This window comes from Oncorhynchus tshawytscha, linkage group LG07 (genome assembly GCF_018296145.1).
Source record: "Oncorhynchus tshawytscha isolate Ot180627B linkage group LG07, Otsh_v2.0, whole genome shotgun sequence".
Classification (NCBI taxonomy): domain Eukaryota; kingdom Metazoa; phylum Chordata; class Actinopteri; order Salmoniformes; family Salmonidae; genus Oncorhynchus; species Oncorhynchus tshawytscha.
The window spans coordinates 61442928-61464164 of NC_056435.1; the positions used below are offsets into that span (position 1 = coordinate 61442928).

At 42.7% G+C, this 21237-nt stretch overlaps 1 protein-coding gene across 4 annotated transcripts in view; it reads right to left on the reverse strand.

The window, feature by feature from the left end:
• LOC112246202 (cytosolic 10-formyltetrahydrofolate dehydrogenase-like) overlaps positions 1-14103 on the reverse strand; it is a 46612-nt gene extending 32509 nt beyond the window's left edge. The window contains exons 1-7 of one of the 4 annotated variants that reach the window (XM_024414499.2): positions 13974-14103; positions 12458-12600; positions 9870-10104; positions 9542-9707; positions 9216-9317; positions 8816-8905; positions 7302-7439 (exon numbers count right to left, since the gene is read on the reverse strand). In XM_024414499.2, the coding sequence (XP_024270267.1) occupies positions 7302-7439; positions 8816-8905; positions 9216-9317; positions 9542-9707; positions 9870-10104; positions 12458-12587 (861 nt within the window). In that variant the 5' untranslated portion in view covers positions 12588-12600; positions 13974-14103. Of the gene's footprint in view, positions 1-7301; positions 7440-8815; positions 8906-9215; positions 9318-9541; positions 9708-9869; positions 10105-12457; positions 12604-13967 lie in introns of all 4 variants that reach the window. The other 3 variants (XM_024414497.2, XM_024414498.2, XM_024414500.2) reach the window with 3 other exon arrangements.
• Positions 14104-21237: the final 7134 nt, after the last annotated feature.

Genomic DNA, 21237 nt, shown 5'->3' on the forward strand with positions numbered 1-21237 from the left:
ACATCGGGTGGAGATGGAGAGTGACTGCATTGCAGCCGTGCGTAATTGTCCCACCACAACTCCCACCACGGTAAAGTAGGTGCAGCGATTTTTTGGGTTTGCCAATTACTACCAGAGATTTATCCAGGGTTTTGGCCAGGTGGCTGCTCCCATTACCTCACTGCTGAAGGGAGGTCCGGTACGGTTGCAGTGGTCGGCTGAGGCGGACAGGGCTTTTGGGCAGCTAAGAGCTCTGTTTACCTCGGCTCCTGGGTTGGCCCATCCGGATCCCTCTCTGGCGTTCATAGTGGAGGTGGACGCATCCGAGGCTGGGATAAGAGCCGTGCTCTCTCAGCGCTCGGGTACGCCACCAAAACTCTACTCCTGTGCTTCTCGAAGGATCTCAGCCCAGTGGAGCGTAACTATGATGTGGGGGACCGGGAGCTGTTGGCTGTGCTTAAAGCGTTGAAGGCGTGGAGACATTGGCTTGACTAAACACCCTTTCCTCATCTGGACTGACCACCGCAACCTGGAGTACATCCGGGCAGCAAGGAGACTGAATCCTCATCAGGCAAGGTGGGCCATGTTCTTTACCCGTTTTGTGTTTACCCTGTCCTACAGACCAGGTTCCCAGAATACGAAGGCAGACACACTGTCCCGGCTATGACACAGAGGAGCGGCCCATGGATCAGACTCCCATACTCCCGGCCTCTTGTCTGGTAGCGCCGGTCGTGTGGGAGTTGGACGCGGACATTGAGTAGGCGTTGTGTACAGACCCCGCTCCCATCCAGTGTCCGGTTGGACGTATGTACGTTCCGTCTGCTGTCCGTGACCAGTTGATCTATTGGCCCCACACGTCATCCGGGGATCGGTCGGATGGTGCGCTGTCTGACTGGGAAGTAATGGTGGCCGAACTTGGCTAAGGACATGAGGATCTATGTTTCCTCCTGCTCAGTGTGTGCCCAGTGTAAGGCTCCGAGACACCTGCCCAGAGGTAAGCTACACCCCTTACCCGTTCCACAACGACCTTGGTCACACCTGTCTGTGGATTTTTTAACTGATCTACCTCTTTCACAGGGAAACACTACGATCCTGGTCGTTGTGGATCGTTTCTCTAAGTCCTGTCGTCTCCTCCCTCTGCCCGGTCTTCCTAAGGCCCTACAGACTGCGGAAGCCCTGTTGACACACGTCTTCTGGCACTACGGGGTGCCTGAGGATATAGTGTCTGATCGGGGACCCCAGTTCACGTCGAGAGTCTGGAAGGCGTTCATGGAACATCTGGGGGTCTCGATCAGCCTTACCTCAGGTTTTCACCCTGAGAGTAACGGGCAGGTTTTCGCCACTCCTCCACTAACCTCTCACCCTTTTCAGTGTGTATTGGGGTACCAGCTGGTTCTGGCGCTGTGGCATCAGGGTCAGACCGAGGCTCCTGCGGTGGACGACTGATTCAGGCGCCTCGGAGGAGACATGGGAAGCCGGCCGTGTACACCTCCAGCGAGCCGCGCTTCGCCAGAAAACCCAGCGCGGACCATCACCACCGTGAGACCCTGGTGTTCGCACCGGGGGACTAGGTCTGGCTCTCGACCCGAAAACCTGCCCCTCCACCTGCCCTGCCCGAAGCTGGGTCCGCGGATTGTGGGGCCCTTAAGTCCTGAGGAGGGTGAACGAGGTATGTTACAGATTACAGCTTCCCTCTGATTATCGTATTAACCCATCGTTCCATGTGTCTCTCCTCAGGCCGGTGGTGGTTGGTCCGCTCCAGGAATCTGAGGTGCGGGAGGTCCCTCCGCCCCCTTTGGACATCGAGGGGTCCCCGGCGTACATCGTTCGTTCCATCCTGGATTCGAGGCGTTGGGCAGGGGGCCTTCAGTACATTGTGGAGTGGGAGGTGTACGGTCCGGAGGAGAGGTGCTGGGTTCCGGTTGCAGATGTTTTGGATCCTGAACTGCTGCGGGAGTTTCACAGTCGCCAGCCGGATCGCACTGCGCCTCACCCTCCGGGTCGTCCCCGAGGCCGGTGTCGGCGCGCCGCTGTGGCCGCGCGTCTAGGGGGGTACTGTCACGACTTCAGCCGAAGTCGGCTCCTCTCCTTGTTCAGGCGGCGTTCGGCGATTGACGTCACCGGCTTTCTAGCCATCTCCGCTCCATTTTTAATCTGTCCATTTGTTTTGTCTTGGTTTTCACACCTGGTTTTCATTCCCCAATCAGTCTACATGTATTTAGTCCTCTGTTCCCCATCATGTCTTTGTGTGTATGTTCACGCGCGATAGTTTATGTTCTGTGTTTTTGGGCACTTATGTCATTTTTTGTGCCTATTGTTGAATGGAATAAAAGTGTGCCTGTTTACTCTACTCTGCTCTCCTGCACCTGACTTCGCCTCCCTTACACAGCCTTAACAACACAAGTAATAAAATAAAGACGGCGATGTTAAAAGTTTATTTCATTTTGATTTCAGCACTGACATGGATTGATGTTTCAGCATTGTCTCAATGAAGAGTTTGACTAGCCACATGCGACGGGCACACGCAATTACAAGCCTACTAGAGTTAGCGGTAGGCGGATGAGAAATATCCACCGTAGTAGTACGGATGAAGCCTGAGCTGGAATGGGACGCTAACTGAAGCTGGCTAGCTTTAGAAAACCCTGCGTAGATCTAGCTTGCTTCGTAGTATAACCCCTTTCAAAGAATGTCAGTTCTCAAATTGAGAACTATGTTAGGAAAATAGTGACCTATTGAAGGGAATTAAGTTGGTATACACCTATTAATTATTCAAACCAATTTGTTCACTGAAAATGTGCTTTGTTTTTCAAACAGACTTCAAACACGCATGCAGGGTAACTGTATAAATTCACTTTTATAAAGTCCTAATTGCAAAGTCAAAGTCCTAGCTATTGCAGGCTGATTTTGAGCACTGTTAAAACTCCCGGGGCGTGTCCATAAGTGCACGGGATGGAAAACTTTTTGCAATGTAAAACAGAAATTAGATTTTTTTAATACATTTTCTTAAATTTGTTGTACCTAATGAACACAACCCAGGTAGACTCTCCCTGTCTTCACAATGAGACGCATTGAGTTTTATTTAGCTCCATTTGTATTACAATTTATGACCAGTAGAGGCCAGAAAAACCTGGGTCATATCGAGACCGTAGACTCGGGTCATATCCTATACGGTCTATGGTCAACCCAGATTGGTCAAAGAAAACACTTTTTTTGCAGGACTCATTCTGGGCTTCGATACATTACGTCTGCATATATACCCTGAATGCATGTTTATACAACCCAATAGCATAACATGATGACAAATATGGGTTTAAAAATATATTCAGAATGTATAAACGTGTAAAACATGTACAGTATGTCCTTATACTATTTCCCCCAAAGTAATGTGAGATCATGGGGAACAAACAAATTTAGAGCTGATTGAGGAGACGTCCCCAAAACTAATTCATCTTCCTGGAAATTCCATGGCATTCAGCCCATAGAGCTGACTGAAAAGAGGTAAGACAATGGAGCTACTAAACACATTAGTCTCCCTATGATTCATTAACACTGGGCTGCCTCTCAACTCTCTCTTTCATTCAGTCAGTCTCTAACACACTCTCTCACTCAAAACCCCTCTATCCTCTCTCTCAATTAAAATTCAAGGAGCTTTATTGGCACGGGAACATATTTTTACATTGCCAAAGCAAGTGAAATGGATAAACAAAAGTGAAATAAACAAAAAGTGAAGAGTCTCTGTCTACCCTCTCTGTTACTCCTACATATTACATAACACCACACAAAGAGCTTTTCAGCGCAGGCCAAAGGTCATTGGTCCAGCTCTGACAAAAAAAAGTACAGTACTAACAGACCAGTTATTTCCCCTGCTAATGAGGGGGAACAGCCAGTCACCATGAGATGGCAGGGTATGATCACCACTTTATGCAGCTCACCCTGCACTATCAGCTCCAATGTAAATAACATGAGTAAGTCTACCTCTGATATGCTTCCCAGTAAAGCGTTAAAAACAATCAAGCAACCCAGAAAAGTGCTAAAAATAGCCCATATTAACATATGTAGCCTAAGAAACAAGGTCCATGAAGTCAATAACTTGCTTGTAACAGATAACATTCATATCCATATCTCTGAAACTCACTTAGATAATACCTTTGATGATAGTGGTAGCAATACATGGTTATAACATCTACAGAAAAGACAGAAATGCCAACGGAGGCGGTGTTGCGGTCTGTATTCAGAACCACATTCCTGTAAAGCTTAGAGACCATCTAATGTTAAATACTGTTGAAAAAATATGGCTACAGGTTAATCTGCCTCACCTAAAGCAAATTATTGTGGGAAGCTGCTATAGACCACCAAGTGCTAACAGTCAGTATCTGGATAATATGTGTGAAATGCTTAATAATGTATGTGACATCAATAGAGAAGTATATTTTCTGGGTGATTTAAATATTGACTGGCAATCATCAAGCTGCCCACTCAGTAAAAAACGTCAAACTGTAACCAGTGCCTGCAACCTGGATCAGGTTGTCAGTCAACCTACCAGGGTAGTTACAGCACAGGAATTAAATCATCAACATGTATTGATCACATTTTTGCTAACGCTGCAGATATTTGCTTTAAAGCAGTATCCAAATCCATAGGATGTTGTGATCACAATATAATAGCCATATCTAGGAAAACCAAAGTTCCAAAAGCTGGGCCTAATATAGTGTATAAGAGGTCATATAAGAAGTTTTGTAGTGATTCATATGTTGATGATGTATATAATATTTGCTGGTCTGTGGTGTGTAATGAGGAGCAACCAGACGCTGCACTTTACTAATAAGCACGCACCCATTAAAAAAATAACTGTAAAAACTGTTAAATCCCCTTGGATTGATGAGGAATTGAAAAATGGTATAGTTGAGAGGGATGGCAATTAAGTCTGGCAGCCCAACCGATTGGCAAATGTACTGCAAATTAAGAAATCATGTGACTAAACTAAATAAAAAGAAACTACACTATGAAACAAAGAAATTATATAAAGAATGATAGTAAAAAGCTTTGGGGCACCTTAAATGAACTTTTGGGGGGAAAAGCCAACTCGGCTCCTTCATTTATTGAATCAGATGGCTCATTCATCACAAAGCCCACTGATATTGCAAACTACTTTTAATGACTTTTTCATTGACAAGATAAGCAAACTTAGGGATGGCATGCCAGCAACAAACGCTGACACTACACATCCAAGTATATAGGACCCGAATTATGAAAGACAAGAATTGTACTTTTGAATTCCATAAAGTCCGTGTGGAAGAGGGGAAAAAATGATTGTTGTCTATCAACAATAACAAGTCACCAGGGTCTGACAATCTGGATGGAAAATTACTGAGGATAATAGCAGACGATATTGTCACTCCTATCTTCAATTTAAGCCTACTAGAGAGTGTGTGCCCTCAGGCCTGGAGGGAAGCTAAAGTCATTCCGCTACCCAAGAATAGTAAAGCCCCCTTTACTGGCTCAAATAGCCGACCAATCAGCCTGTTACCAACCCTTAGTAAACTTCTGGGGAAAAATGTTTTGGATCAGATACAATGCTATTTAACAGTAAACAAATTGACAACAGAATTTCAGCATGCTTATAGGGAAGGATACTCAACAAGCACAGCACTTACACAAATTATGAATGATTGGCGAGAGAAATTGATGATAAAATTATTGTGGGGGCTGTCTTGTTAGACTTCAGTGCAGCTTTTGACATTATTGATCATTGTCTACTGCTGGAAAAATGTATGTGTTATGGCTTTACACCCCCTGCTATAATGTGGATAAAGAGTTACTTGTCTAACAGAACACAGAAGGTTTCTTTAAATGGAAGCCTATCAAATATAATCCAGTTGGAATCAGGAATTCCCCAGGGTAGCTTGCTTTTTAAATTTTTTACTAACGACATGCCACTGACTTTGAGTAAAGCCAGAGTTTCTATGTATGCGGTTGACTCAACACTATACACGTCAGCTACTACAATGATGACTGAAATGACTGCAACACACAACAAAGAGCTGCAGTTAGTTTCAGAGTGGGTGGCAAGGAATAAATTAGCCCGAAATATTTCTAAAACTAAAAGCATTGTATTTGGAAAATAACACTCACTTTACCCTAAACCTCAACTACATCTTGTAATAAATAATATGTAAATCGAGCAAGTTGAGATGACTAAACTGCTTGGAGTAACACTAGATTGTAAACTGTCATGGTCAAAACATATTGATGCAGTAGTGGCTAAGATGGGGAGAAGTCTGTCTATAGTAAAGCGATGCTCTGCCTTCTTAACAACACTATCAACAAGGCAGGTTCTACAGGCCCTAGTTTTGTCACACCTTGACTACTGTTCAGTTGTGTGGTCAGGTGCCACAAAAAAGGACTTTGGAAAATTGCAATTGGCTCAGAACAGGGCACCACGGCTGGCCCTTGGATGTACACAGAGAGCTAAAATTAATCATATGCATGTCAATCTGTCCTAGTTGAAAGTAGAGGAGAGATTGACTTCATCACTACTTTTATTTATGAGAGGTATTGACATGTTGAATGCACTGAGCTGTCTGTTTGAACTACTGGTGCAAAGCTTAGAAACCCATGCATACCTCACAAGACATGACACAAGAGGTCTCTTCACAGTTCCCAAGTCCAGAACAGACTATGGGAGGGACACAGTACTACATAGAGCCATGACTACATGGAACTCTATTCCACATTAAGTAACTGAAGCAAGCAGTAAAATTAGATTTTAAAAAACAGATTAAAAAAACACCTTATGGAACAGTGGTGACTGTGAAGCAACACAAACATTGGCACAGACACATGCATACACAGACACACGATAACATACGCACTATACATACACGTGGATTTAGTACTGTAGATATGTGGTAGTGGAGGAGTAGGGGCCTGAAAGCACACAGTGTGTTGTGAAATCTGTGAATTTATTGTAATGTTTTTAAATTTTATAAACTGCCTTAATTTTGCTGGACCCCAGGAAAAGCAGCAGCTAATGGGGATCCATAATAAATACACATACAAATACTACAAACTGTGCTATAAAAGCCTTGACCTGAAGGCCAGGTAGTATAGCATGTCTGCATGCAGGGATGCTACATACATATAGCTCAAAAGTTAGAAACAAATGTTTCGTCTTACAAAACTTACAACCAAAGGAAAAGCTGTGGTCCTATGAAATTGTGATAATATGACATTAGGCTTTAAAAACAATCAAGAATCTCTGGTAGTGGTAGTAATATAATTATAATCTTTAAATGATGTTTGTGTAACATTAAACGACCTACCGCTTTGCCGTCGTTGCCAAACAGCATCAGGCCCGCCTTAGAGACCAGACCGGGTTGACTGGCACCAGGGATCTCCAGGGGCTGACCAATAGCAGTGGCACCACTGTCTAGCAGAGAGGAACCGTAGAACGTCACCTTCTAGAGGAGAGACAGGAGAGACCGCAGTGGAATCAGCCTTTGGGTGGAGCTCAATAGTCTAGACTGGCCTCCTTTCCTTTTCTCCTATACCTCATCTGCACTGATGTGACTGAACAGGTGAGAACACGGCTATATGATTCACATTTTATTAGACAGTTAGAAACAGGAAGGGTGGACACAGGGATTTGAACACCGGTCTCCGGGGGGGGAGTAGGAGCATTACAGTTAGACCACAGGCTCTGCATGTACTTTACTGTCTTTATTGTACCCTTGGGGAAAATGTGTTGCTGTATCACGTACTTGTTTCAAAATGCTGTTTAAGAAAAGGACAATACACATTCATGACATGTATACACAGTAGATACAGTAAGAAGCCCAGCCTGCTGGTCTCAGTGAATGGATAGTGGTCTCAGTGAATGGATAGTGGTCTTAGTGAATGGATAGTGGTCTCAGTGAATGGATAGTGGTCTCAGTGAATGGATAGTGGTCTTAGTGAATGGATAGTGGTCTCAGTGAATGGATAGTGGTCTCAGTGAATGGATAGTGGTCTTAGTGAATGGATAGTGGTCTCAGTGAATGGATAGTGGTCTCAGTGAATGGATAGTGGTCTCAGTGAATGGATAGTGGTCTCAGTGAATGGATAGTGGTCTCAGTGAATGGATAGTGGTCTCAGTGAATGGATAGTGGTCTCAGTGAATGAATAGTTGTCTCAGTGAATGGATAGTGGTCTCAGTAAATGGATAGTTGTCTCAGTGAATGGATAGTGGTCTCAGTAAATGGATAGGGACATTAGCTTGAGCTATTTAGGAAAGGAAAGGGGGATACCTAGTCAGTTGTACAACTGAATGAATTCAACTGAAATGTGTCTTCCGCATTTAACCCAACCCCTCTGAATCAAAGAGGTGCTGGGGGCTGCCTTAATCGACATCATCGGCGCCCGAGGAACTGTGGGGTAACTGCCTTGCTCAGGGGCAGAACGACAGATTTTTACCATATCAGCTCGGAGATTCGATCAAGCAACTTTTCGGTTACTTGCCCAAAGCTCCTACCTGCCAGGCTACCTGCCGCCACCATAGGGATATCATATTTGGTCAAAATTATTGTTTAGTGCTGTTTTTACTGCAGGGGGGTGCCCTATACCTGCACCCAGAGGGGAATAGTTCAAAGTCCAGGTACAGGGGGAAGCTTGGGTCTAAAATTATTTTGTGAGCCTTGCTGAGGGCCCTGACCTTGAAGATCTCATCAAGCCTGTCAGTTTGACTTCAAGTACCTTGCTTGCTGTGGTGATAATCCTTCTCAGCATGTTCTTTTGGCTGGCTGACAGTGGCATTACTGAACCAACAAACAATACGCTCAGTTAACAACTATATTCTTACCTGTCCATCAACCTCTGCCCAGGCTCCAGGCACTTTGTCATTTCCTCTGATCCAGTTGTGTAGGACCTGTGCAGACTGGTTCCAGTCAATCTACAGAAAAACACAAATCATAATAACTAATTACCTGAAATCAACATAGACATGCATATCTGAATCAAACAATAGGAAATATGTGGTCCTATGTAATATGTAATCTCAATATGTAATATGTGGTCCTATGTAATATGTAATATGTGGTCCTATGTAATTTGTAATCTCAGTATGTAATATGTGGTCCTATGTAATATGTCATCTCAAACATAGTGTTACAGGAGTGCTTGAGCTGTCCACTGAACTTGTGGTTAGAAGCAAGATGGCAGGAGCAGTGTGTGTAGAGAATTTAGTTAAGGTCTTGGCCTACCTTGGCATTGTCTTTCTTCTGAATCCCCTCATAGGTGGCTCCCTCCTCTGGCTGGACGATCTTTGGGGCATTCCCTGCTGCGATCAGCCTCACTGCATCCACCTGTGAATCAGGTAAACTTGACAAACATGCTCAAAGATTCCCAACAGTACGGAATGGTCTCACCCTCCATGTGTTGTTGTACTATGCTGCACTTTATTTTTGCATACATGAAACTCTGTTTCAAACAATATTTGTTGATTTGGCTGGCCCTATGTGACAGACAGAGAAAACTCTGCATTCCTCAGAGTACTGAAGTGTGGCCTTGTTGTATCTCTTTGACTTACTGTGCCTTTCACTCCCTCAGGGAAGAGGAACCTCTTGTAGATGGTGTTGACAGTGTCATCAGGCTCCACATCACACTCCCTCTGCAGCAGGATTGGTCCAGTGTCGAGTCCGTCATCCGCCCAGAACACTGTGAACCCACCTTTCTTGTCCCCGTGGATCAAGGTCCTGTTGTCAAACCCATGGAGAGGGTAAAGTAAGCCTAACACACTCAAGCTACTTGACGTTTTTTAGTTTACCCACGCAAGCCTCTCATCAATCAACCAATCATCCGTTTGTCCATCCACCCAACCAACATCCATCCGTTTGTCCAAGCAGCCACCGACTCACCAGTTGATGGCGGAGGCCCCCCTGTGTCGGGGCAGCAGGGAGGGGTGGTAGATGATGGAACCGTGGGCCGGGTGGTCGATGACCTCCATGGGGATGAATTGGGAGCAGAAGGGCATGACGTTGAGCTCGGCCCCCGTGGCCTTGTAGACCTGCACCACCTCCGGGATGCCTTTCCCTTTCAGGCGCCAGCGTGGGAACTTGAAGACGTTCACACCATCCTTCTCAGCCTCCGCGCCTGCAGGTGTAGAGGGGAGAAGACAGGAGGGATGTTTCTCCCATACCGTATGTAATTCAAGTCGAATTGCCATGGTCTAAGGGGCTTGCCCAACCATTATAGTAATTATATGATTTCAAGTTAATATCAAATGTGAAATGCCTTTCTTGCATGCTCTAAAACCAACAGTGTAGTGATCAATGTCAATGTAGTACAAAACAATAACAAGGTAGAACAAAAATTCACAGGAAAGTAAGAAGCTATATACAGGATCAGTTCCAGTACCATATTTACAATGTGCAGGGATACTGGAGTGATATCTATAGGGGTAAGGTGACTAGGCATCTGGATGTATGATAAACAGAGTAGTAGCAGTGTAAATGAAGATTGTATGTGAGTTGTGTATAGAGTCAGTATAAATGTGTGTACATGTTATGTGTGTGTTGAAGTGTCAGTGTGCGTGAGTGTTGTAGTCCTGTGAGTGTGGATAGAGAATATAAATACAAGGCCCAACTCAGAAAGTCTGTGTAGCCATTTGTTAGCTATTTATGGCTTGGGGATAGAAGCTGTTCAGGAGCCTGTTGGTGTCAGACTTGATGCACCGGTACCACTTGCCGTGCGGAAGCAGAGATAACACTCCTTGGCTTGGGTGGTGGGGGTCTTTATTGATTTCACACCGCCTGATATAGAGGTCATGGATGGCAGGGAGCTCAGCCCCAGTGATGTACCTCCAGTGATGTACTGGGCTGTTTGTGGCAATTTCATGGAAACGGAATTACGCCAAGACATATATTTTTCACTTTAAAATGTATACCAAACAAAAAAAACATTGATTCCAACATTTACCAAACAATACAACTCTATGCACAAGTACTAGTTTAAACAATTTCCACAGAACATTTTACAAAAACACATTTTTAGGAAGAACTGTGCAGATACAATGTTTGGTAACATTAATTATCTTTTTTTTACTGTGCAAATTGTTCAAAGTAGTCATTTTGCATAGAGTTGTATGGTTTGTTAAACTTTGAAATCAATGTTTTTTTTTTTGTTTAAAGTGAAAAATCAGTCGCAGCGTAATTCCGTTACCATGGAATTACCCTTTGTCCTTGGCCCTTTGTAAGTTCTTTGTAAGCAACTGTCATCCTTACTGCCGTTACACACAGTGTGTACTTCCAAAAAAGATCTAAATAACAATGATCTATTATTTTTAACCAAGTGTGCATGCGCACCTCCAATAAAATCACTCATTACTGCCATGCACAGGTCGGCTTATCCAGCAGCATTACAGTATCCCGAAATATCATTTATTTTATTTAGACTTTTCTTTGGAAGTACATACCATGAGTAATGGCAGTAATGACTATAGTTGCTCTGCGAAACTCCATATTTACATTATAACGTTTGCAGAGCTGCTTAATTGGACTTTGAATTGATGGATCCTAGGTGTCAGAGGAGATCCCGTCATATTCATCATCTCCTCAAGCCCAGGTTCTGGTTCAGGTTGGTTGGGTAAAAGTAAGTGTGCCACTGAATAGAGTTCACAAAGTCAATCATGTCAGATCAGGCTACATCAAGAGACACGTATTTAATGTATACAAACAGGGCCCTTGGCTCCTTTTAGGTAGGGGAATTTCACAGGTTGGCTGTAGGCATCAACATTTTCAATAAAGCCAAATGTAAATGGTAATTACCATGGGCTGTATGTTTATACTTGTTTATGTTGATTATGAAAATGCATTGAGGACAGAGGACATGGGGGAAAGGATTGATGTGATCCCACTGGGCACAACGTCTCTTCCACGTTGGTTCAACGTAATTTCATTAAAATTACGTGGAAACAACGTTGATTCAACCAGTGTGCGCCTAGTGGAATGTATCTAATGTCTACTTTGGTCTGGGGTGAACAACAGGCACAACTTTTATCAGTGTTCAGTTGACATGGTCAAGGCCCCTGTTTCCTTTCAACATTTTAAGAAGAATCCATTGATTTTCTCTTATAATTTGGGACAGGACTGTTCTTTGACTGATAATGTGCGAGTTGAAACTTCCCTTGACATTAAAAAGATGATATTATGTTTGCCTTCACAATATGTGTTCTCTGTGTAGTCTTTGGTTTACTTTATGTACTCTGGTGTGAGGACAAAACCTGATAGAAAAGGGTAGAAAATTCAATATGCATACTGTTTATCCAAAGGCTTCGAGCGGGTTCTTGATATCCAAGTAAAATGTCCTTCGGCAAAAAGTAAGACTCCCACCACTATAAGAATATCTCTTTTGTGTTTCATATGCAAATTAATTTTGCATTATAGCAGTGTAGAGACAGAGGGTCTTGTTATTGCTGAGGAAAAAAGGTGCTGTGATGCCTGCTCACCTAGAGGGTCGGCTTTGCCATCCTTGTCAGGTATAGTGAACACTCCAACGATGGTGTGGCCCTCCTTCCTCAACTCCTTGTACACCTCCAGGCCAAAAACACTCTGACCAATCACCGCTATCCTCATCATGAGCGATCACAAACTACTGACACAAAAAGGCAACACCACAGAAAAACAGCATTTTACTTTCTTCAAGCACTTCTCGAGATTTATAACAGAAGCATTTGAATATGATCAATTTCAAAATAACCTAATGATATTTATGTTATCCAGAAGTTTTCCATTTTCATTTGTGTAAAATCAGGCAAATAGATCAGCAAATATCAGATCCATTTGTTAGTAAGGTCATGAAAAGTGGTTGACAGTGGGCACGTTTGAATGGTAAGTCTCAAGCAACCGACTGTATACGAATGTCGAGGATTCAATTCGTTAGAGGTTCAACTGCGACAGCCGAAGGTCAGACACTGATGTGGTTTTCCAACAGCAAGGCTCAGATCAATATGTCAGTGTTGCCATTATTTATACAAGCTGTTCTCCAACCCCCATATCACACTCACAAACTGAACATAAATGTGTGTACATTGTACAATCAGTTAATGAGAGAAATACTCATATCACATTAATTTATATGTATATCTACTGCATCTGTATACACAAATTGTGACAAAGTTGGTTCTTGTTTCAGTCATGTCTTTTATCACGTTTGCATGGGTCAAACAAAACAGCCTAATTATTAGAGCCTCCCACAATGCAGGCCATGGTTGCAGGATGAAGTTGGTGAATAGCAACTGCAGAAACTTGCAGTCGACTGCAATCAAAACTTCATGACCTGTGAACACAGGATTTTTGTAAAGTTCATACAGTCGACATGTAGGTGCAAATCAGATTATTGTTTTATTCCCAATAATGCAACACACTTTTCCAACGATGGTCACCGGCTGGGCAAAAGTGATCCGCTGGAACACCCTCAATGACTTTCACTCAAAAGGTGTATTTTTTCTCCAGATTTTATACCTTGGGGTCGCACTTATTTCAACCAATCACGTTGCAGAGCAGATCCCTGCCTATGGAGGATTGACCAATAGAATCGACGTAGCTCTACAGTACACTAGACTTCTACGTGCAAAAAGCCTAAATATATCTTCCCTACAATGAAAAGTGTGCAGAAACAAATCTTTGAATAAATGTTTAATGATGCACAGTGAAGTTTCACTTTTGCAATACACTCTCCTATAGAAAACACAAATGAAAGTTGCTACACCACAAAGTGATAACTTTTCTGACAGCGTCATATGAGTTTATTACAGTGTAAGCAAGCTACCTTGCAGATTGGCAACGTTGCAAACCTTTATAAAGTAATGTATAAACACAACGATGTCACGTACGTAAAGCTAGGTGCGCGACCCAGAAACAAACGTCAAATTGTAGAACATTGTGCACTGTGCAATCTCGAGATAGCAAATCTCAACACATAGAAATATGCAGTTGAATATTAAAAATGATCATTACCCTTACTTTAATGCTGGCCAAAGTCTCCCCTACTGGCGTGCAGAGAGGGATCGTGTGGACACCGTTGCTCTTTATTTCGGGCCGAGAATGTCAGAAGGCTGGTTGCTGCATGTGAGCGACTGTAACAGCCATTAGGAATTACACAACAGTTGAAATCGTGTGATATGATAGGGCGGTCTAGCCGCAAGGGGAGGTCGTAAACTTAATCAGTGTATGGTATATTTTTTCAGTATAACTTTATATGGAATCATACTTTTCCCAGACCAGTTGAGAAGTGTGTGTGGTATAGTTTAAAACAGAAGTTTATGACAGTCTCTAAAATGTGATAATTTCCTCATTGGTTCATATCTATACCATAAAACAGGTTGTTATAGAGACAGAAAGATAGGACAGCAATGGTCAGTAGGTTATAGCTTAGTTTACCACTCCCATTTACCATAAACTCCTGCAAATGTCAATAAAGTAAAGCTACAACATGTAACTTTTTGGGCACCCCAACCAAATTCACATAGAAATGTGAGTTATAGATATTTCATTATCATTGAAAGCAAGTCTAAGACAGGGTAGATCTATTCTATTTCTACAATATGCTTCCATTCTTAAGTTGAGTTTTTGTGTCTTTTACTTTTAGTTTTGTACACCAGATTCAAACTGCTGAAAATACAATGTTTTTGGGTATAGAAAATATATTTCAAAGTAGTTTAGATGGTACAATGATTCCCTCCACAATGACTGCTTGTTTTTTTTTTATAACAAACTGAAATTAGGGAAACTATTAGAATTTTTGCAACCAGGAAATAGTGGAGTGATTTTTGCATAGTGTATCTTTAATCATTGTCATCATATTGGTCAATGAACTGTATTGACCTTTGCAGGAAAGTTATTCAAGGTGCACACAAATTGCAGGTTTGTGCTACCGCCATTAATTAATGACAAATTATGATAATAGCTCAGGTGATTGGGGCATAGTTGTACCAATGTTAGTATTGTAGCAACCACACAGGTTAAGTCAGGACATTACAACTCTACTAATTGTATTGGCATTTCACACAGTTTGTTGTGTGCTAGCCATCAGAGCAGGGTCACTAAAATACAAGGGACAGTCACTGTGACTCAACTGTATCCTTTTTCTCGCAAATGTTGAAAACCTCAGGCCATAGTGCTTGCGTCACACACAGTGTCTGAATGTAACCCAGTTTAGTTAGAGCCAGTTTACACTAGTAACCCGTTATCATTAGGGTTAATGAGTGATAGGAATGGAGTCACCTGACTGCATCAGACCAGCACAGCAGACAGTGGTGGTGATATACAGTGGGAAAAGTATGTGAATCCTTTGTAATTACCTGGATTTCTGCATAAATTGGTCATCAAATTTGATCTGATCTGAAGTCACAACAATAGACAAAGTAGTGTTCTTAATCTATTAACACACAAATTATTGTGTTTTTCTTGTCTATATTGAATACATAATTTAAACATTCACAGTATATGTTGGGAAAAGTATGGGAACCCCTAGGCTAATGACCTCTCCAAAAGCTAATTGGAGTCAGGAGTCAGCTAACCTGGAGTCAAATCAATGAGACCAGATTAGAGATGTTGGTTAGTGCTGCCTTGCCCTATAAAAAACACTCACAAAATTTGAGTTTGCTATTCATAAGAAGCATTGCCCGATGTGAACCATGCCTCAAACAAAAGAGATCTCAGAAGACCTAAGAATTGTTGACTTGCATAAAGCTGGAAAGGGTTACAAAAGTATCTCTAAAAGCCGTGATGTTCATCAGTCCACGGTAAGACAAATTGTCTATAAATGGAGAAAGTTCAGCACTGTTGCTACTCTCCCTAGGATTGCCATCCTGCAAAGATGATTGTGTAAGAGCACAGCGCAGAATGCACAATGAGGTTAAGAAGAATCCTAGAGTCAGCTAAAGACTTACAGAAATCTCTGGAATATGCTAACATCTCTGTTGACGAGTCTAAGATATGTAAACAAGAATGGTGTTCATGGGAGGACACCACGGAAGAAGCCACTGCTGTCCAAACAAAATATTGCTGCAGGTCTGAAGTTTGCAAAAGTGCACCTGGATGTTCCACTGGCAAAATATTCTCTGAACAGATGAAACTACATTTGAGTTGTTTGGAAGGAACACCCAACACTTTGTGTGGAGAAAAAAAGGCACAGCACACCAACATCAAAACCTCATCCCAACTGTAAAGTATGGTGGAGGGAGCATCATGGTTTGGGGCTGCTTTGCTGCCCCAGGGCCTGGACAGCTTGCTATCATCGACAGAAAAATGTATTCCCAAGTTTATCAAGACATTTTGCAGGAGAATATTACGCTATCTGTCCCCCATTTGAAGCTCATCAGAAGTTGGGTGATGCAACAGGACAACGACCCGAAACATAGAAGTAAATCAACAACAGAAGAAAATATACCTTCTTTAGTGGCCCAGTCCTAACCTAACCCGATTGAGATGCTGTGGCATGATCTCAAGAGAGCAGTTCACACCAGACATCGCAAGAATATTGCTGAACTGAAACAGTTTTGTGAAGAGGAATGGTCCAGAATTCCTCCTGACCGTTGTGCAGGTCTGATCCACAACTACAGAAACATTTGGTTGAGGTTATTGCTGTTAAAGGAGGGTCAACCAGTTATTAAATCCAAGGGTTCATATACTTTTTCCACCCTGCACTGTGAATGTTTACACAGTGTGTTCAAAAAAGACACAAGAAGGTATAATTGTTTGTGTTATTAGTTTAAGCAGACTGTGTTTGTCTACTGTTGTGACCTAGATGAAGATCAGATCAAATTTTATGACCAATTATGCAGAAATCCAGGTATTTCCAAAGGGTTCACATACTTTTCCTTGCCACTGTACTGTGCCTTCAGAAAGTATTCATACCCTTCGACTTATTCCACATTTTTGTTGTGTTACAGCCTAAATTCAAAATGGATGAAATACATTTTTTTAGAAAATTAGGTAAAAATTTGTTCCTAGAAAATGTTGCAAATGTATTGAAAATGAAATACAGAAATATGTCATTTAAATAAGTCACACCCCTGAGGCAATACTTTGTTGAAGCACCTTTGGCAGAAATTACAGACTTGAGTCGTCTTGGGTGTGTCTATCAGCTTTGCACATCTGGATTTGGGGATTTTCTACCATTCTTCCTCGCAAAGTTTCTCAAGCTCTGTTAAATTAGATGGGGAGTGGTGGTAACAGCAATCTTCAAGTCTTTTCACAGATTATCAATGGAATTTAAGTCTAGCCTTTGACTGGGCCACTCAAGGTCTTTCACATTCTTGTTCTGAAGCCATTCCAGCTTTGCTTTGGATGTATGCTTGGGGTCATTGTCCTGTTGGAATGTAAATCTTTGCCCCAGTCTAAGGTCGTTTGCACTCTGAAGCAGGTTCTAATCAAGGATTTACCTGCATTTGACTTCATTCATTGTTCCCTCTATCCTTATCACTCTCCCAGTCCCTGCCTCTGAAAAGCATCCCCATAGCATGATGCAGCAAACATCATACTTCATATTAGGGATGGTTTTAGATGGGTGATGAGCTGTGCCTGGTTTTCTCCAGACATAGCGCTTTGCATTCAGGCCAAAGAGTAACATTTTTTGTCTAATCAGACCAGAGAATCATTTTTCTTATGCTTTCAGAGTCTTTCATGTGCCTTTTTGCAAATACCACGTGTGCTGTCATGTGCCTTCTTCTCAGGATTGGCTTCTGTCTGGCCACTCTCACATAAAGCCCAGATGGGTGAAGTGCTGTAGAGACTGGTGTCCTTCTGGCAAGTTCTTCCATCTTAGCCAAGAAACAGAGTGGTTATTAGGTTCTTGGTCAGCTCCCTGACCAAGGTACCACTTACCCGTTTGGTCAGATGATCACCTGTAGGCAGAGTCTGGGTAGTTACATATTTTTTTCAATTTCCTAATGAAGGAGACCACTGGGTTCTTGGAAATGTTCAACACTCTAGAAATAGTTTTATACTTTCCCCAGATATTTTATTTATTTATTTATTTCCCGTTTATTTAATTAACCAGGTAGGCTAGTTGAGAACAAGTTCTCATTTACAACTGCAACCTGGCCAAGATAAAGCAAAGCAGTGCGACAAAAACAACAACTCAGAGTTACACATGCGATAAACAAATGTATAGTCAATAACACAATTGAAAAATCTATGTACAGTGTGTGCAAATGTAGTAAGATTAGGGAGGTAAGGCAATAAATAGGCCATAGTGGCAAAATAATTACAATTTAGCATTAACACTGGATTGATAGATGTGCAGATGATGATGTGCAAGTAGAGGTACTAGGGTGGAAAAGAGCAAAAAAAAGAAGTAAATAACAATATGGGGATGAGGTAGTTGGGTGTGCTATTTACAGATGGGCTGTGTACAGGTACAGTGATCAGTAAGCTGCTATGACAGCTGATGCTTAACGTTAGAGAGGGAGAAATAAGTCTCCAGCTTCAGTGATTTTTGCATTTCGTTCCAGTCATTGGCAGCAGAGAACTGGAAGGAAAAGCGGCCAAATGAGGTGTTGGATTTGGGGATGACCAGTGAAATATACCTGCTGGAGCGCGTGCTATGGGTGGGTGTTGCTATGGTGACCAGTGAGCTGAGATAAGGCGAAGCTTTACCTAGCATAGACCTATAGATGACCTGGAGCCAGTGGGTTTGGTAACGAATATGTAGCGTGGGCCAGCCAACGGGAGCATACAGGTCGCAGTGGTGGGTAGTATATGGGGCTTTGTGAGTCTGGAAGGAGAGTTTACAGTCTAACCAGACACCTAGAATATGTGGACAACTACAAATACCTATGTCAGAACCGTCCAGAGTAGTGATGCTATTTGGACGGGCGGGTGTGGGCAGCAATCGGTTGAAGAGCATGCATTTAGTTTTACTAGCATTTAATAGCAGTTGGAGGCCACGGAAGAAGTGTTGTATGGCATTGAAGCTTGTTTGGAGGTTTGTTAACACAGTGTCCAAAGAAGGGCCAGATGTATACAGAATGGTGTCGTCTGCGTAGAGGTGGATCAGAGAATCAACAGCAGTAAGAGCAACATCATTGATATATACAGAGAAAAGAGTCGGCCCAAGAATTTAACCATGTGGCACCACCATAGAGCCTGCCAGAGGTCCGGACAACAGGCCCTCCGATTTGACACTTTGACACACTGAACTCTATCCGAGAAGTAGTTGGTGAACCAGGGGAAGCAGTCATTTGAGAAACCAAGGCTGTGGAGTCTGCCGATAAGAATGTGGTGATTGACAGAGTCAAAAGCCTTGGCCAGGTCGATGAAGATGGCTGCACAGTACTGTCTTTTATCGATGGCGGTTATGATATAGTTTAGGACCTTGAGTGTGGCTGAGTTGCACCCATGACCTGCTCGGAAACCAGATTGCATAGTGGAGAAGGTACGGTGGGATTCGAAATGACCGGTGATCTGTTTTGTTAACTTGGCTTTCGAAGACTTTAGAAAGGCTAGGCAGGATGGATATAGGTCTATAACAGTTTGGGTCTAGAGTGTCTCCCCCTTTGAAGAGGGGGATGACCGTGGCAGCTTTCCAATCTTTGGGGATCCAGATGATACAAAAGAGAGGTTGAACAGGCTAGTAATAGGGGTTGCAACAATTTCAGCAGATAATTTTAGAAAGAGGGGGTCCAGATTGTCTAGCCCAGCTGATTTCTACAGGTCCAGATTTTGCAGCTCTTTCAGAACATCTGCTATCTGGATTTGGGTAAAGGAGAAGCTGGGGAGGCTTGGGCAAGTAGCTGTGGGGGGTGCAGGGATGTTGGCCAATGTTGGGGAATGCTTATTGAAATTCTTGATTATCATAGATTTACCGGTGGTGACAGTGTTTCCTAGCCTCAGGGCAGAGGGAAGCTGGGAGGAGGTGCTCTTATTCTCCATGGACTTTACAGTGCTACAGGATGCACATTTATGTTTGAAAAAGCTAGCCTTAGCTTTCTTAACTGACTGTGTATATTGGTTCCTGACTTCCCTGAAAAGTTACATATCTCGGGGGCTGTTCGATGCTAATGCAGTACGCCACAGGATGTTTTTGTGCTGGTTAAGGTCAGTCAAGTCTGAAGTGAACCAAGGGCTATATCTGTTCTTAGTTCTACATTTTTTGAATGTGGGATGCCTATTTAAGATGGTGAGGAAAGCACTTTTAAAGAACAACCAGGCATCCTCTATTGACGGGATGAGGTCAATAACCTTCCAGGATACTCGGGCCAGGTCGATCTAAAAAGGCTTGCTCGCTGAAGTGTTTTAGAGAGTGTTTGACAGTGGATGAGGGCTGGTAGTTTGACCACAGACCCATTACGGATGCAGGCAATGAGGCAGTGATCGCTGAGATCCTAGTTGAAGACAGCAGAGTTGTATTTAGAGGGCAAGTTGATCAGGATGATATCTATGAGGGTGCACATGTTTACAGATTTAGGGTTGTACCTGGTAGGTTCCTTGATAATTTGTGTGAGATTGAGGGCATCTAGCTTAGATTGTAAAACAGCCGGGGTGTTAAGCATATCCTAGTTTAGGTCACCCAACAGTACGAACTCTGAAGATAGATGCGGGGCAATCAATTCACATACTGTATGGTTTCCAGGGCACAGCTGGGGGCTGAGGGGGTCTATAACAAGTGGCAACAGTGAGTGACTTATTTCAGGAGAAGTGGATTTTTAAAAGTAGAAGCTTGAACTGTTTGGGCACAAATCTGGATAGTGTGACAGAACTCTGCAGGCTATCTCTGCAGTAGATTGCATCTCCGTTCCCTTCGGCAGTTCTACCTTGTCAGAAAATGTTGTAGTTGGGGATGGAAATATCAGAATTTTTGGTGGCCTTCCTAAACCAGTATTCAGACATGGCTAGGACATCAGGATTGGCAGTGTGCTAAAGCAGTGAATAAAACAAACTTAGAGAGGAGGCTTCTGATGTTAAATGCTTCTTAGGGATAGGCATCCTTAAGAAATAAACTATAATATTTAATACGGAAAGAAGTATGTTCAATAGAAAAGTCAAATTAGTAAACATGCGTCCTCTTCATTATAAGAGCTTTGGAGCTAAAAAAAAAGAGTTCTGGTTGGTTTTTCTTTAAAATTTCACGTACCATATCAATTGTGTTATAGTCTCAGACATTATTTTAACATTTCCAGAAACCTCAAGTGTTTTCTATTCAATGCTACCAATTATATGCATATCCTGGCTTCTGGGCCTGAGTAACATGCCGTTTACTTTGGGCAGGTGGAAATTCAGGAAA